This window comes from Ylistrum balloti, unplaced genomic scaffold (assembly GCF_031769215.1).
Source record: "Ylistrum balloti isolate Yb309-2 unplaced genomic scaffold, AGI_CSIRO_Ybal_v1 Utg370672, whole genome shotgun sequence".
Taxonomy (NCBI): domain Eukaryota; kingdom Metazoa; phylum Mollusca; class Bivalvia; order Pectinida; family Pectinidae; genus Ylistrum; species Ylistrum balloti.
The window spans coordinates 292,817-307,750 of record NW_026782406.1 but is presented as its reverse complement, the minus strand read 5'-3'; the positions used below and the strand labels follow the sequence as shown (position 1 = coordinate 307,750).

The window sequence follows — 14,934 nt, the reverse complement described above, 5'->3', positions numbered from 1 at the left end:
TTCTTAACAACTACCCTACAAACAAATATCATACAATTACCCTACAAACAAATAGCATACAACTACCCTACAAACAAATACCCTACAAACAAATACCATTCAAACAAATACCCTACAAACAAATACCCTTCAAACAAATACCCTACAAACAAATACCCTACAAACAAATACCCTTCAAACAAATACCCTACAAACAAATACCCTTCAAACAAATACCCTACAAACAAATACCCTATAAACAAATACCCTACAAACAAATACCCTACAAACAAATACCTAAAATATCCTACAAACAAATACCCTACAAACAAATACCCTTCAAACAAATACCCTACAAACAAATACCCTACAAACAAATACCTTTCAAGCAAATACCCTATCAATAGGTAGCATTCATGGAGAGATCAAACAAGTATCTGTCAAGCAAGAAAATCAATATCAGAAACCTTCACATTGTCATCCACCAGGGTCCTTTTCAGACGGGTCTAGTTGTTGGTGACAATCTCACTGAACAACATACAGGAATTCCGCCGCGTGTTATACAAAGCAATTAAGATAACATGCCAGAAGCCACAACAACAACACCAGCCTTACTTTGATCTTACTGATAAACACAATTCCTTTCCAGGGGATCGAACTATACACCTTCCATCCAACAGTAACCGGTAAACCAACAAACAAACGAACATTCTATATACCAGCCTCACTTAAAACCGAATAATAAAACCCGAAAATAAAACACAGCGGATGAGAACTAGTGCTTTCAAACTTGAACATTTTCTTGTTACTTTTGTCATATATGATGATTACCTATACTTAATCGGTAAAGTGTTTTTATCTAAAACTTTTGCTTGAAAAACACTTGTATTCCATTTACGAGAATTGCTGCTCCCTGATTGGATGACGCTGATGGATAGTGTAAAGCATTGTACTATACGTGTTTGACATGTACGTTATTGTTGTGAGTAATCGTGGACACACTGGCCTGAGTAGTGATACAGTATTATCCCCGGAGGCCCCTCTCCAGTACCACTACGTCATTCCCACTGTAGGGCCTCATATTGTTTCAGTTAACGAAGTGCGAGCGACCAGGTACACTAACTCCCCTCCCATCAGATACAGGTGTAGGTCGCGCCAAAGTCATCAACAGACCGTCTCTACAGGTAAGTCACTCTCTCTTTTCTTTCTCTTTCCCCCCGTTTCTGTCTCTCTCGCTTCCACTGTCGTCTACGTTTCGAACACAAGACGTCCTATGTCAATCAACCACAGCTTGCTTAGGATTAGATAGAAAATCATGTGAAACTCACAATACTTTGGAATCAACCTTGAAAACGACGTAAAGGTGACTCCTACCATCAGTTATCTGCGATTACTATAATTAGCACATGTTGAAACGAGGAAATGCATGTTTAACAGTCAGCACCACGAGGCAGGTTTAATTAAACCGATACTGAAGAAACTAATGGAATTATGTAAATCAGCTTATACAACTTTCTCGTCCGTCTTTTTGTATGCAAATATCTTTATGATACATGTGGATTGCAAAACTATATGATGTTTGAAAGCAAACCTATCGCCACGGGAATATTTCTTATTGAAATTGTTCTTATTATTACTGTCATTATTTATTTGTACACGTAATTAAATATTATATTATTCCTTAAATAGCTTTAAGAAACAGGAGTGGCCATTGTGTTACGAGGAATGGAGTTCATTAACGACAATGTGTATACAGTCTGTATCATAGTAATGTAGATAAGATTAAACATCCGGGCAGGCCGGAACCGGAAATTGTTCTAAAGTTAAACTTCTACTGTGTAATCTGTATATATCTGATGGTTTATCGGAAAATACATTTGTGCTTTATATGATGACGTAGAACACTTTCAGAGAAATGAATGAAGTCATTACAAACATTCTAGGTGGCTTAAGATCAAATTATCACCATTTTCCTATCGAAGACGTTATAGGATAGTAACTGAATAAATAGTTCTAATACTTTCTGTATAAATAAAGCAAAATATTGCTGACCCAAATACCTTAAGATAGAAATTTTATATAAACAATATAAATGTTCCACACACAATGTTTCGCTGTAATAGATTAATAAATTCAGTATGTTTTTCTGTAAATTACCTTTTTAGATTTACAAACGTATGATTGTTTATAGATAGTATGACTGTTCCACGCGCACTTGTATGTTTGGAAAAGTATTTCAGATAAATGAAAGAAAAAGTTTATCAAGCACTTGTATGTTTAAAAAAATATTTCAGGTAAATAATATTTATCTATCTCTACTTCATATAAATGTTTCTTTATCAATAGTGATAGACCTTATAACGATTTCTATTTCGGAAAAGTATCTTTGTCAACAAATTTATATATAAATTATGTATTTATGAATATCTCACAGCAAAGCTACATAAATCAGTTCTGATGTCACTGGGTTTGGCCGAGACGTCACACCGTCATGTCAGTGGCACTATTGGTGCCAGGACATGTCCTTGTCCAACCCTCGTTAGCCTGTCAATGTAACGGTCACTCAGACACATAAAAGTCACTACTAGAAACAGCCCCCAGGATCATTTGGCCCACAACAGTGAAGTCCTTTCTGATGGACTTTTTAATAGCCATACTGCTTTCCTGTTACTGATTTCCATTATATAAATATTTATTTGAATAACGTTTGGCTGCTGAATTTTCTCCTGGACATGACATGATCACTGGTGTCTGAATTATCACCATTCAATCTACATTAAACCTCAACCCTCTGGGAAATCCGTGCTGTACCTAGGACACAAAAGTCTTGACGACAAATACACATACAAAGCAATATAATGTTGACATTTCCTCTAACACTACAAATTTATATATATTTGACCTCTCCTGTAATAACACTGTATTATGTTGACCTCTCCAGTAACAACAATATATTATGTTGACCTCTCCAGTAACAACAATATATTATGCTGACCTCTCCATTAACAACAATATATCATGTTGACCTCTCCTGTAATAACACTATATTATGTTGACCTCTCTAGTAATAACAATATATTATGTTGACCTCTCCTGTAACAACACTATATTATGTTGACCTCTCCTGTAATAACAATATATTATGTTGACCTCTCCTGTAATAACACTATATTATGTTGACATCTGCAGTAACAACGCTATATTATGTTGACCTCTCCTGTTATAACAATATATTATGTTGACCTCTCCAGTAATAACAATATATTATGATGACATCTCCTGTAATAACAATATATTATGTTGACCTCTCCTGTAATAACACTGTATTATGTTGACCTCCCCAGTAACAACAATATATTATGTTGACCTCACCATTAACAACAATATATCATGTTGACCTCTCCTGTAATAACACTATATTATGTTGACCTCTCTAGTAATAACAATATATTATGTTGACCTCTCCTGTAACAACACTATATTATGTTGACCTCTCCTGTAATAACAATATATTATGTTGACCTCTCTAGTAATAACAATATATTATGTTGACCTCTCCTGTAACAACACTATATTATGTTATGTTGACCTCTCTTGTAATAACAATATATTATGTTGACCTCTCCTGTAATAAGACTATATTATGTTGACATCTCCAGTAACAACACTATATTATGTTGACCTCTCCTGTTATAACAATATATTATGTTGACCTCTCCAGTAATAACACTATATTATGTTGACCTCTCCAGTAACAACACTATATTATGTTGACCTGTCCTGTTATAACAATATATTATGTTGACTTCTCCAGTAATAACACTATATTATGTTGACCTCTCCTGTTATAACAATATATTATGTTGACCTCTCCAGTAATAACACTATATTATGTTGACCTCTCCAGTAACAACACTATATTATGTTGACCTCTCCTGTTATAACAATATATTATGTTGACTTCTCCAGTAATAACACTATATTATGTTGACCTCTCCAGTATAAACACTATATTATGTTGACCTCTCCTGTCATAACAATATATTATGTTGACCTCTCCAGTAACAACAATAAATTATGTTGACCTCCCCTGTAATAACAATATATTATGTTGACCTCTCCTGTAACAACAATATATTATGTTGACCTCTCCAGTAATAACAATATATTATGTTGACCTCTCCTGTAACAACAATATATTATGTTGACCTCTCCTGTAATAACACTATATTATGTTGACCTCTCCTGTTATAACAATATATTATGTTGACCTCTCCAGTAATAACAATATATTATGTTGACCTCTCCTTTAACAACAATATATTATGTTGAGTATGTTGACCTCTCCAATAACAACAATATATTATGTTAACCTCTCCTGTAACAACACAATATACATTATGGTCACCTCCTGTAATATGTTGATTTTTCCTCTAACAAAATACCGTTAAGTCATTTCATTAGAGTTGTATTTTTGTTGAAACCAAGGTTAATTTTAATCCTCAAACTGGTGTACGGATCAACATTGGTAAGGATAATAGTATTAGGTATTGGTAGATTTCAACGGCAAGATTTACCGAACAAGTTAAATGCAAACAAGAATGCTGATTTTTTAAAACCACGAAATTTGCGATCAACAGAAATATATGATTTTAAGTAATATGTTGGGTTTCCGTTCCCGTTTTATTACTAAAACCAATTCTCCTGTAGAAATCTGCCTATTACGTTGACCCCTTCTTGAAACCATGCTCCACTCAGTATGAAATATTCGCCCGGGAAATGTACAAAAATATCATGCACTTAATATGTAAACCTTGTCGTTAGTATATCATTATTAAAATGAATATCTACTCTTCAACAGGAAGCCCTCCTGATACGGTGAGAGTGTCCCCGACTCGTGTCCTTAAACATTACAATTTTCATGTGTGGGGGTTTGGTTCTTAAACATTCCGGCTAGGCCAGTGGTTGGCACTATGTATTTTAAGATATGTTTTATGAGATCTCCAACCTCTGAGTTCCGTTACATAAACTGTATCATGTATTTTATAAACCGAGATTTCCCGGTTCATCTTTATATAACCGAAAGGAATTCAGCAATAATCCTTGTAGGACCCTTTAACGACGCCATACTTAAGTGGATTACATCTGGTAACATGATCACCAATCAGAACCGATCTCACAAATAATCACGTAAGATTCCTTTATTCATAATCTTCCAATTTCTATACTCATTTTGTTCTGTTTAAAGTATATAGATATTATTTTCACACAGACGTAAGCCTAATGTGATGCAATGCGTGTGCAGTGTCTTTGATGCAATCTTTAGCTTTTCTCTCTCGAAACTTTCGTGGAACACGTGTTCTGATCATGCTGTCGTGTCACCTCCATATTTGACACTGGCTACAGTTTATGTACCACACTATACGTGTCACGTGATGTACAAGAAAGATGAATGATGGTGTCCATTTTGAAAAAGATTTGTTGGGGTTAAAGGGACAGGTACGTGACCGGCGAGGGTCACCTGACCTCATACGTCATTTTTCAGTAAAGTACCCCCTCCCCACTTTTCCACCAACTTTTCTGTCATTGTGACTGCAATTTATAGCTATATATCATACATGTTACAGTAGTACACACACAGACAATTTGACACAAAGTTTAAAAAGAGAATAACAGAAAGCTTTCAGATATCACGTTTACCGTTCTCAGTGACCCTTGTTGACACATGCCTCATGTACTGTATATATTTCAAAATGAGTGGTGTTTCTCGTCAAATCAGTATTGACAATAAAAGCACTTTATGCATTTATGTAGTGTATTCTTCATTGTCACAAGAATGTATCAATTGATAATGATTTAACAACAGTGTGTAAAAAATGGCTATTGTCGGAACCATGATGTTTAAAGTGTCATATTAATTCGAGTTTAGAATAAGGCGCAGTATGTTATTCTTCCACGCCCATTAATTATGGTAATATTCATTTATCTGCATACATAATTACTTCATAATTACGCCACTTTCTGGTCACGCTTCAATGATGTCACTTTTCTATAATTATGTACAGCACGTGTATTCTAGAGAGGTCAGCTTGTAGTTGTTTAAACGTCGGTTACCAGGTTTATGGTGTAAATTAAATCTTGTATTTTTAGTTGTTTAAAAACGAACAAAAAATGATATATAAACGGAAAACTATGGATCTTTATACATACAAATGCAACATTTTAACTCGTGCAGAATTAATTCGCATCAATCACAGTCTATTTTAGGATTGTTTGTTTCCTGTCACGTTTTCCGTATGTTTAAAAGACAACTGAAACTAATTGTAGTAATTTGTCATACGTGTACGACCTTTACTCAAGATGTAGATCTGTATTGATATACATTATGTATGATAGCGACTTTATTCAGGTTACTATGAATCATTGTGTATATATGTATAGGAGATATATTGTGACTCCTTTTAATATACGACATAGATTTACAAACAGTTTTTTTCTCCATGTTGAATGTTACAGAATCCACTATGAATTCCGTGCTGGTTTTGTCTCTGGTCAGTGTGCTACTGTCCGTAGTCAGATGTGAACAGGCTGTTATAAACGGTAAGCATCCAAACGTTATTATCAAATATTTCCTAACCAACACTGGACAATGTAAATTTCAAGAAGTTTTAGCATTTATAGTGGTTTTAAACAACATTTTGAAGGTAAATAAAAAATGGATTTCAATTTCATCAACTTGCATAAAATCTTCATTTCATAGTGTTGTATCTGATAAAGCATGTGTTTAATGGTGGATTTTCGGTTTTTTTTTTTTTTTTTTTTTACAAACTTTGACTTTTCAATATGGCGGAAGTTGTGATTAGCTTGGAACAAGGGATGGTATGTGTTGTTATAGTATTGGTAAAGATGTCATGAATTATTAAACTATAAAATGTTCCTTCTCAGTGCTGATGGACACAGGAGCCGCTTCCACTCAATGTGGTGCCGTAGAGCTCGGATTCAGCCAGGAGGCCCGTCTCTCGTCCAGTGGGAAGGCACCAGAAGGATACTACAGCGTGTTAATATCCGCCGTGGGTGACGCGCCAGCTAACTGTTCCTACCGCCATCTTTGTGTAGACGTTGTCCATAGTCACATGGAATTCTGTTTTGCCAAAGTTCACATTTCTGGAAAGCATTTCGAGAAGACAGACTCAGTAGCTGTAAGTAGTAAAGCAACTACGTTTATTCTCGACATGAAGGCCGTCTGGATATCTTCCTCGACAACCTGGAATAAAAAGTTGAATAAATTCCTCTGCCATTCGGAATGCATAGCGATACTTTCCTCCGGAAATGAAAAAAAGATACCTTAATCATTCATACGGAATCAAAATCTTTCCCGTCCATCCGGTATAAAATAGAGATAATTGTCACTTCTATCAGGTATAAAATAGAGATATTTGTCACTTCTATCAGGTATAAAATAGAGATACTTGTCACTTCTATCAGGTATAAAATAGAGATATTTGTCACTTCTATCAGGTATAAAATAGAGATACTTGTCACTTCTATCAGGTATAAAATAGAGATACTTGTCACTTCTATTAGGAATAAAATAGAGATATTTGTCACTTCTATCAGGTATAAAATAGAGATACTTGTCACTTCTATCAGGTATAAAATAGAGATACTTGTCCCTTCTATCCGGTATAAAATAGAGATACCTGTCTCTTCTGTCAGGTATAAAATAGAGATACTTGTCCCTTCTATCCGGTATAAAATAGAGATACCTGTCTCTTCTCTCTGGTATAAAATAGAGATACCTGTCTCTTCTGTCTGGTATGAAATAGAGATACTTGTCACATCTATCAGGTATAAAAAGGAGATACTTGTCACTTTTATCGAGTATAAGATAGAGATAATTGTAACTTCTATCGAGTATAAAATAGAGATACTTGTAACTTCTATCGAGTATAAAATAGAGATACTTGTCACTTCTATCGAGTATAAAATAGAGATACTTGTCACTTCCATCCGGTATAAAATTTCTGTTGAATTTGAGTTTGGATTATCTGTCGACATGTAGATATCCGGTATAAAATTTCTGTTGAAATTGAGTTTGGATTATCTGTCGACATGTAGATATCCGGTATAAAATTTCTGTTGAATTTGAGTTTGGATTATCTGTCGACATGTAGATATTTCCTTTGCTGTTCTTCCACAAGAATACTTGATGACATATTTTGGTAGGTCGGAATGAGTTTTTAACGAGTTGATAGCTTAGAAGCTTAAAAATCTCGTTCTACAAGAAAGTCCAATGACTAAGACTGATCTTTTTTTTCAACCAATTTCCATACACGACGCCAAAAGCGCTCGTAACGCTCACTATTGATATTCTATAAAATGAATAAACGGAGAAAAATCCGGAGCTCGTTTGAATTGGATCCTTTGTCACCATTACGTAATGCACCCTCCTTGTAGAAAGTTAAGATTGACAGCAGAAACTCGTCGTCCTACTGAATTCTCTATTTTAATGCCATCGACTATAGCATAACCCACTGGACGATACAACATATATAGGTTCCAAGGACAAAATAATAGTCATACTTGACAACTGTTACAGCGTTTTACTTACCAGTTAATGTGTCCAATGTATCAGCTGTTCTTATAGTCCATACATCATTTGTCAACAAATTGGAAATTTTATTTTATCAATCTATACAAACCTTGTACATTGTATGTAATAACAGTTTTTGGTACAGTACACGAGTTTGTAGACACAATTTATGCCGGAGACACTTTGGTGTATATAACTCTAACGTTTAATTGATCCGACAGGAACTAGGATGTGGTAAGAAGGTTCCAGAAGGATGGTGTACCAATGCCCAATTTCTAGAGGTAACCGTTTTGGAGAAACCAAGTTACGCCGAAACTTCAGGTTACTCCTTCAACATAACAGTTTCCTCAAAGTGCAAGAACAACGATGCTGACCATGAGGAGGTCGTCGACGGTAAGGGTTGCCGTAGTAACAAATGTTTAGTTTGGGGTAAGGGGTGGTCAGGGTTGCCATAGTAAGAGTTATGTAGTCTGGAGTTAGGTCCGGTAAGGGTTGTTATAGTAACAGATATGTAGTCTGGCGTAAGGGATGATAAAGGTTGTTATAGTAACAATTATGTAGTCTTGGGTTAGGGATGGTAAGGGTTGTTATAGCAACACATGAGTAGTCTGGGGTCAGAGGTGGAAAAGGTTGTTATAGTAACACATGTGTAGTCTGGGGTAGGGACGGTGAGGGTTGCCATAGTAAAAAATATGTAGTCTGGGGTTAGGGATGGTAAGAGTTGTTATAGCAACACATGTGTAGTCTGGGGTCAGAGGTTAAAAAGGTTGTTATAGTAACACATGTGTAGTCTGGGGTCAGGGGTGGAAAGGGTTGTTATAGTAACACTTGTGTAGTCTGGGGTCAGAGGTGGAAAGGGTTATTATAGTAACAGATATAACGTTTGCTAACAGAGATGGTTAAGGACAAATCAAATTAAGACTCACGATTTTCATCTGTCTTTTTCAGATTTTGTACCAATTGATCTAGAAGAGGCTATCAATCAGACACGTATTATTGGCGTGATCGTGGCTTGTTGTCTAGCGAGTGTCTTCCTCGTCACCCTCGCTCTCACTTACTTCTGGTACAAAAACAAAAGAGACCCCGGCCTGAGACAGGACTCGTAAACAGGGATAATAGACAAGGAGGATAACTATGGCATCAGACAGGGGAAATAACCAGGAGTAAAATGGACAGGAGGCTTAAAAATTGACATCAAACAGGAGATGTAACCAGGAAAAACAACAGCTATAAAGGTTGTTTGGAATTCACTTATATTTTCCGGATTTGTAGTTACACAACAGGCGCAGCATGCGGGAGTGCCTTCATCATGAAGCGATTACTTCAACAGCCATACGTTAGGCACCAGTTACCATGGAAACAATGTATCCAAGAAAACACCAATTTGGAAGGCTTTATTTTCACTGTAAACTCAATCTAAGGGAGGCAACTCCTGTGTTTGAAAGCAAGGGATATAACTCTGTTAAGCTTCGTTGTGTAAGGTTGCGTGCCCGTCAGAGTAATTGTGTATGAGGTCCCGAGGGTGGAGAGATGATTCATGTGATGAAAACCGCCCTGGGTCGATGTTAATTAAAACCTGGTGCACAGCAAGCGTAATCAATAGGACCACGCCTAAAGGACATGAAGCATCTCCAACTGATGGCCAACTTTAGTACGTGTGTGTGAGAATGTGTGTGTGTTAGCTCATACTTTATATATATTCACAGCATTCCCAATTTTGAAAAGTTAGATACACAATAATCCTGCTGTTTCTGAAAAACTTCAATATTGTATCATTGTTAGTTTGTACATTTGAGGAAGGAAATGTGTTTTTAAGTGAAGAGAACATACTTTTTATGTCACTAAAGAATTTACGTTTGAATCTCGGAGTTACAAAGGACACAAACTTGGATAAAATTTACTGACTTGAATGCCGCGGTGATTCTACTTACTTGATATTACAACAAGACCTCAGGGCTACACGTGTGTCTGCACGTGTAGATGTCATATGTGATTCACCAATTGTATATGTCATATGTGAATCACTTGTCTACAAGAAATAGCACGTGTCATAAGGGTCTTAAGTATATAGTGTTTACTCAATTGCCTCAAAATTACCGATGTTTATACTCATTTATAAACAGCTATTTGAGACGGTTGTAATGACCTGGTAGTCAGTAGACATGCTTACTTAATTTCATTGTTTCAATGTAGATACATGTACTTGTAGTTTAGGGTCAAGTTGTTTAAAGAGTAATAGTTAAGGTTCTCATTGTTAGATATTGTTCAATAATTTGGATCGAGAAGTTAAATTAGAAATAGTCTAGAGTTAGGTTGTTAACAAGAAATGGCTTTAGTCGAGTTGTTCAATACGAAATAGTTTAGGTCGACCTATTCAACGAGAAATAGTTTAAGGTAAAAAAATAGTTTAAGGTCGAATTGCTGAAGTAGATACACTTTAGGGTCGGGTTACTAAGGTAGATTCAGTTTACGGTCGAGTTGTTTTAGTAGAAATACTTTAGTGTAAAAGCAGATAGAATAACATCGAGTTAGACAAGAAGTAATTCCTGTCCATGTCTATCTGTAAAACAGAAATTCATTAGGTCCGGGTTGTGAAAAAGTGAATTAGATATATACAGCCTGACTGAAATTAACCTAGAAGAGATCAGAAACTATTAGCAACTGGAATGTGTTTTGTTTATAAATCATTGTTGACGCAAATATTTTTATTATCAATTCTATGAATAAATGATATTAATAAGATTTGCGTGTCCTTGTTTTAAATTGTCCTGCTTCTACTTTAAACATTAGGAAAGCTTTTTTCTACAATCCAATTTAATCCTAAATCTTAACAAGGTGTGAAAAGTAAATATATATCATATATATCTCTTTTTCAATATACACATGATAAAAATACAAACATTCACAACAAACACAGTCAATCAGCCGAACACAAACACTGTACGTGTAGTTAGATATGTCCTGGTCATGAACTGGCCGAACACAAACACTGTACGTGTAGTAAGATCTGTCCTGGTCATGAACTGGCAGAACACAAACACTGTACGTGTAGTTAGATATGTCCTGGTCATGAACTGGCCGAACACAAACACTGTACGTGTAGTTAGATATGTCCTGGTCATGAACTGGCAGAACACAAACCCTGTACGTGTAGTTAGATCTGTCCTGGTCACGAACTGGCAGAACACAAACACTGTACGTGTGCTTAGATATATATCCTGGTCATTAACTGACAGAACACAAACACTGTACGTGTAGTTAGATGTGTCCTGGTCATGAACTGGCAGAACACAAACACTGTACGTGTAGTAAGATCTGTCCTGGTCATGAACTGGCAGAACACAAACACTGTACGTGTAGTAAGATCTGTCCTGGTCATGAACTGGCAGAACACAAACACTGTACGTGTGCTTAGATATATATCCTGGTCATTAACTGACAGAACACAAACACTGTACGTGTAGTTAGATGTGTCCTGGTCATGAACTGGCAGAACACAAACACTGTACGTGTGCTTAGATATATATCCTGGTCATTAACTGACAGAACACAAACACTGTACGTGTGCTTAGATATATATCCTGGTCATTAACTGACAGGACACAAACACAGTACGTGTGCTTAGATATATATCCTGGTCATAAACTGACAGAACACAAACACTGTACGTGTGCTTAGATATATATCCTGGTCATTAACTGACAGAACACAAACACTGTACGTGTGCTTAAATATATATCCTGGTCATTAACTGACAGAACACAAACACTGTACGTGTGCTTAGATATATATCCGCTGGTCATTAACTGACAGAATACAAACACTGTACATGTAGTTAGATATATATCCTGGTCATGAACTGACAGAACACAAACACTGTACGTGTGCTTAGATATATATCCTGGTCATTAACTGACAGAACACAAACACTGTACGTGTGCTTAGATATATATCCGCTGGTCATTAACTGACAGAACACAAACACTGTACATGTAGTTAGATATATATCCTGGTCATGAACTGACAGAACACAAACACTGTACGTGTGCTTAGATATATATCCTGGTCATTAACTGACAGAACACAAACACTGTACGTGTACTTAGATATATATCCTGGTCATGAACTGGCAGAATACAAACACTGTACGTGTAGTAAGATCTGTCCTGGTCATGAACTGACAGAACACAAACACTGTACGTGTACTTAGATATATATCCTGGTCATTAACTGACAGAACACAAACACTGTACGTGTGCTTAGATATATATCCGCTGGTCATTAACTGACAGAACACAAACACTGTACGTGTGCTTAGATATATATCCTGGTCATTAACTGACAGCACACAAACACTGTGCGTGTACTTAGTTATATATCCTGGTCATGAACTGACAGAACACAAACACTGTACGTGTGCTTAGATATATATCCTGGTCATGAACTGGCAGAATACAAACACTGTACGTGTAGTAAGATCTGTCCTGGTCATTAACTGACAGAACACAAACACTGTACGTGTAGTTAGATATATATCCTGGTCATTAACTGACAGAACACAAACACTGTACGTGTACTTAGATCTGCCCTGGTCATGAACTGGCAGAACACAAACACTGTACGTGTACTTAGATCTGTCCTGGTCATGAACTGGCAGAACACAAACACTGTACGTGTACTTAGATATATATCCTGGTCATTAACTGACAGAACACAAACACTGTACGTGTGCTTAGATATATATCCGCTGGTCATTAACTGACAGAACACAAACACTGTACGTGTAGTAAGATCTGTCCTGGTCATGAACTGGCAGAACACAAACACTGTACGTGTACTTAGATCTGCCCTGGTCATGAACTGACAGAACACAAACACTGTACGTGTACTTAGATCTGCCCTGGTCATGAACTGGCAGAACACAAACACTGTACGTGTGCTTAGATCTGCCCTGGTCATGAACTGACAGAACACAAACACTGTACGTGTGCTTAGATATATATCCTGGTCATTAACTGACAGAACACAAACACTGTACGTGTAGTAAGATCTGTCCTGGTCATTAACTGACAGAACACATAAACTGTACGTGAACTTAGATCTGTCCTGGTCATGAACTGGCAGAACACAAACACTGTACGTGTAGTTAGATATATCCTGGTCATGAACTGGCAGAACAGAAACACTGTACGTGTAGTTAGATCTGCCCTGGTCATGAAGTGGCAGAACACAAACACTGTACGTGTAGTAAGATCTGTCCTGGTTATGAAACGACTTCATGTTACAATTACAAGCATCGTTGTAACACATGGAAAATCGAGGACGAATTCTTTCCTGGGAAGGAAGTTTGTAAGATAAATGTTATTTAAGGTTGGTGTGTATCACAAAACGTAACTGAGATAACTGGAAAAGACAGATTTTTTTAAAATTTTAGAACAGAAAATTAATGAAGAAATCTTCAACGAAAACATGGAGATGGTTTTACTTCTCAAAATGATAAAATTGTTAGGACTCTTAGCCTCTATACACGGGTAGCAGATTTTACAACAGATCCGTAATGACACAGATTATATGTCCTTTGAATGATTTACACCCATTTCCTATTATTTAGCTCCGAAGGTTCACATAAGAGAGTTCGCTTTGTTGATTTAATTTTCCGTCTAACGATACAAATGGATAATGGAAAATAGGACTTTAGATTTGTTCCCACAGACATAGGCCTCGATTCCTTCGATTTCAAACCAAAGTGAACACCTTGCGTTGAGTAAGCTGAATTATAGTCGTAGGTAAAATTCTAAATATTTTAACAACTGCTGTGTATGTGTTAATGCTATTCCATGACTCTATATGTTATTGATCAAACTTAAAAACATGTGCAATTTATTCCTAAATACCTCCATTAGCAATATATTTCGAATGATATATACCGTATCTATCCTACTTAACGCCTCCTCTAATAAACGCCCCCCTCCCCCTCCCCCCAGTTACCGGTACTTGAGAAGTGAGTTATCTATTTAATCCAGTTATTTTTCACATGAAAACATTATCTAGAAATGAATCATGAGTGTATTGAGTGATGGGACGTTTATTAGGATAAATACGGTATATATACTGTGCTACTTGTCCAGGGATAAATACGGTATATATACTGTGCTACTTGTCCAGGGATAAATACGGTATATATACTGTACTACTTGTCCAGGGATAAATACGGTATATATACTGTGCGACTTGTCCAGGGATAAATACGGTATATATACTGTACTACTTGTCCAGGGATAAATACGGTATATATACTGTCCTACTTGTCCAGGGATAAATACGGTATATATACTGTGCTACTTGTCCAGGGATAAATACGG

At 36.3% G+C, this 14,934-nt stretch overlaps 1 protein-coding gene across 1 annotated transcript; it reads left to right on the top strand.

Annotated features, from left to right (window-relative positions):
• The first annotated feature begins 1,093 nt into the window (after positions 1-1,093).
• Positions 1,094-11,262, top strand: LOC132557452 (uncharacterized). Its single transcript, XM_060221939.1, has 5 exons — positions 1,094-1,163; positions 6,496-6,579; positions 6,925-7,178; positions 8,794-8,965; positions 9,521-11,262. The coding sequence occupies exons 2-5, from the start codon at positions 6,504-6,506 to the stop codon at positions 9,676-9,678; spliced, it is 660 nt and encodes a 219-aa protein (XP_060077922.1). The 5' UTR covers positions 1,094-1,163; positions 6,496-6,503; the 3' UTR covers positions 9,679-11,262.
• The last annotated feature ends 3,672 nt before the right edge of the window (positions 11,263-14,934 follow it).

Coding starts and splice junctions, on each gene's coding strand:
- LOC132557452 (XM_060221939.1), top strand. CDS start 6,504: ATGAATTCCGTGCTGGTTTTGTCTCTGGTCAGTGTGCTACTGTCCGTA. Junction 6,580..6,924: donor TGAACAGGCTGTTATAAACG/GTAAGCATCCAA, acceptor GTTCCTTCTCAG/TGCTGATGGACACAGGAGCC. Junction 8,966..9,520: donor CCATGAGGAGGTCGTCGACG/GTAAGGGTTGCC, acceptor TGTCTTTTTCAG/ATTTTGTACCAATTGATCTA.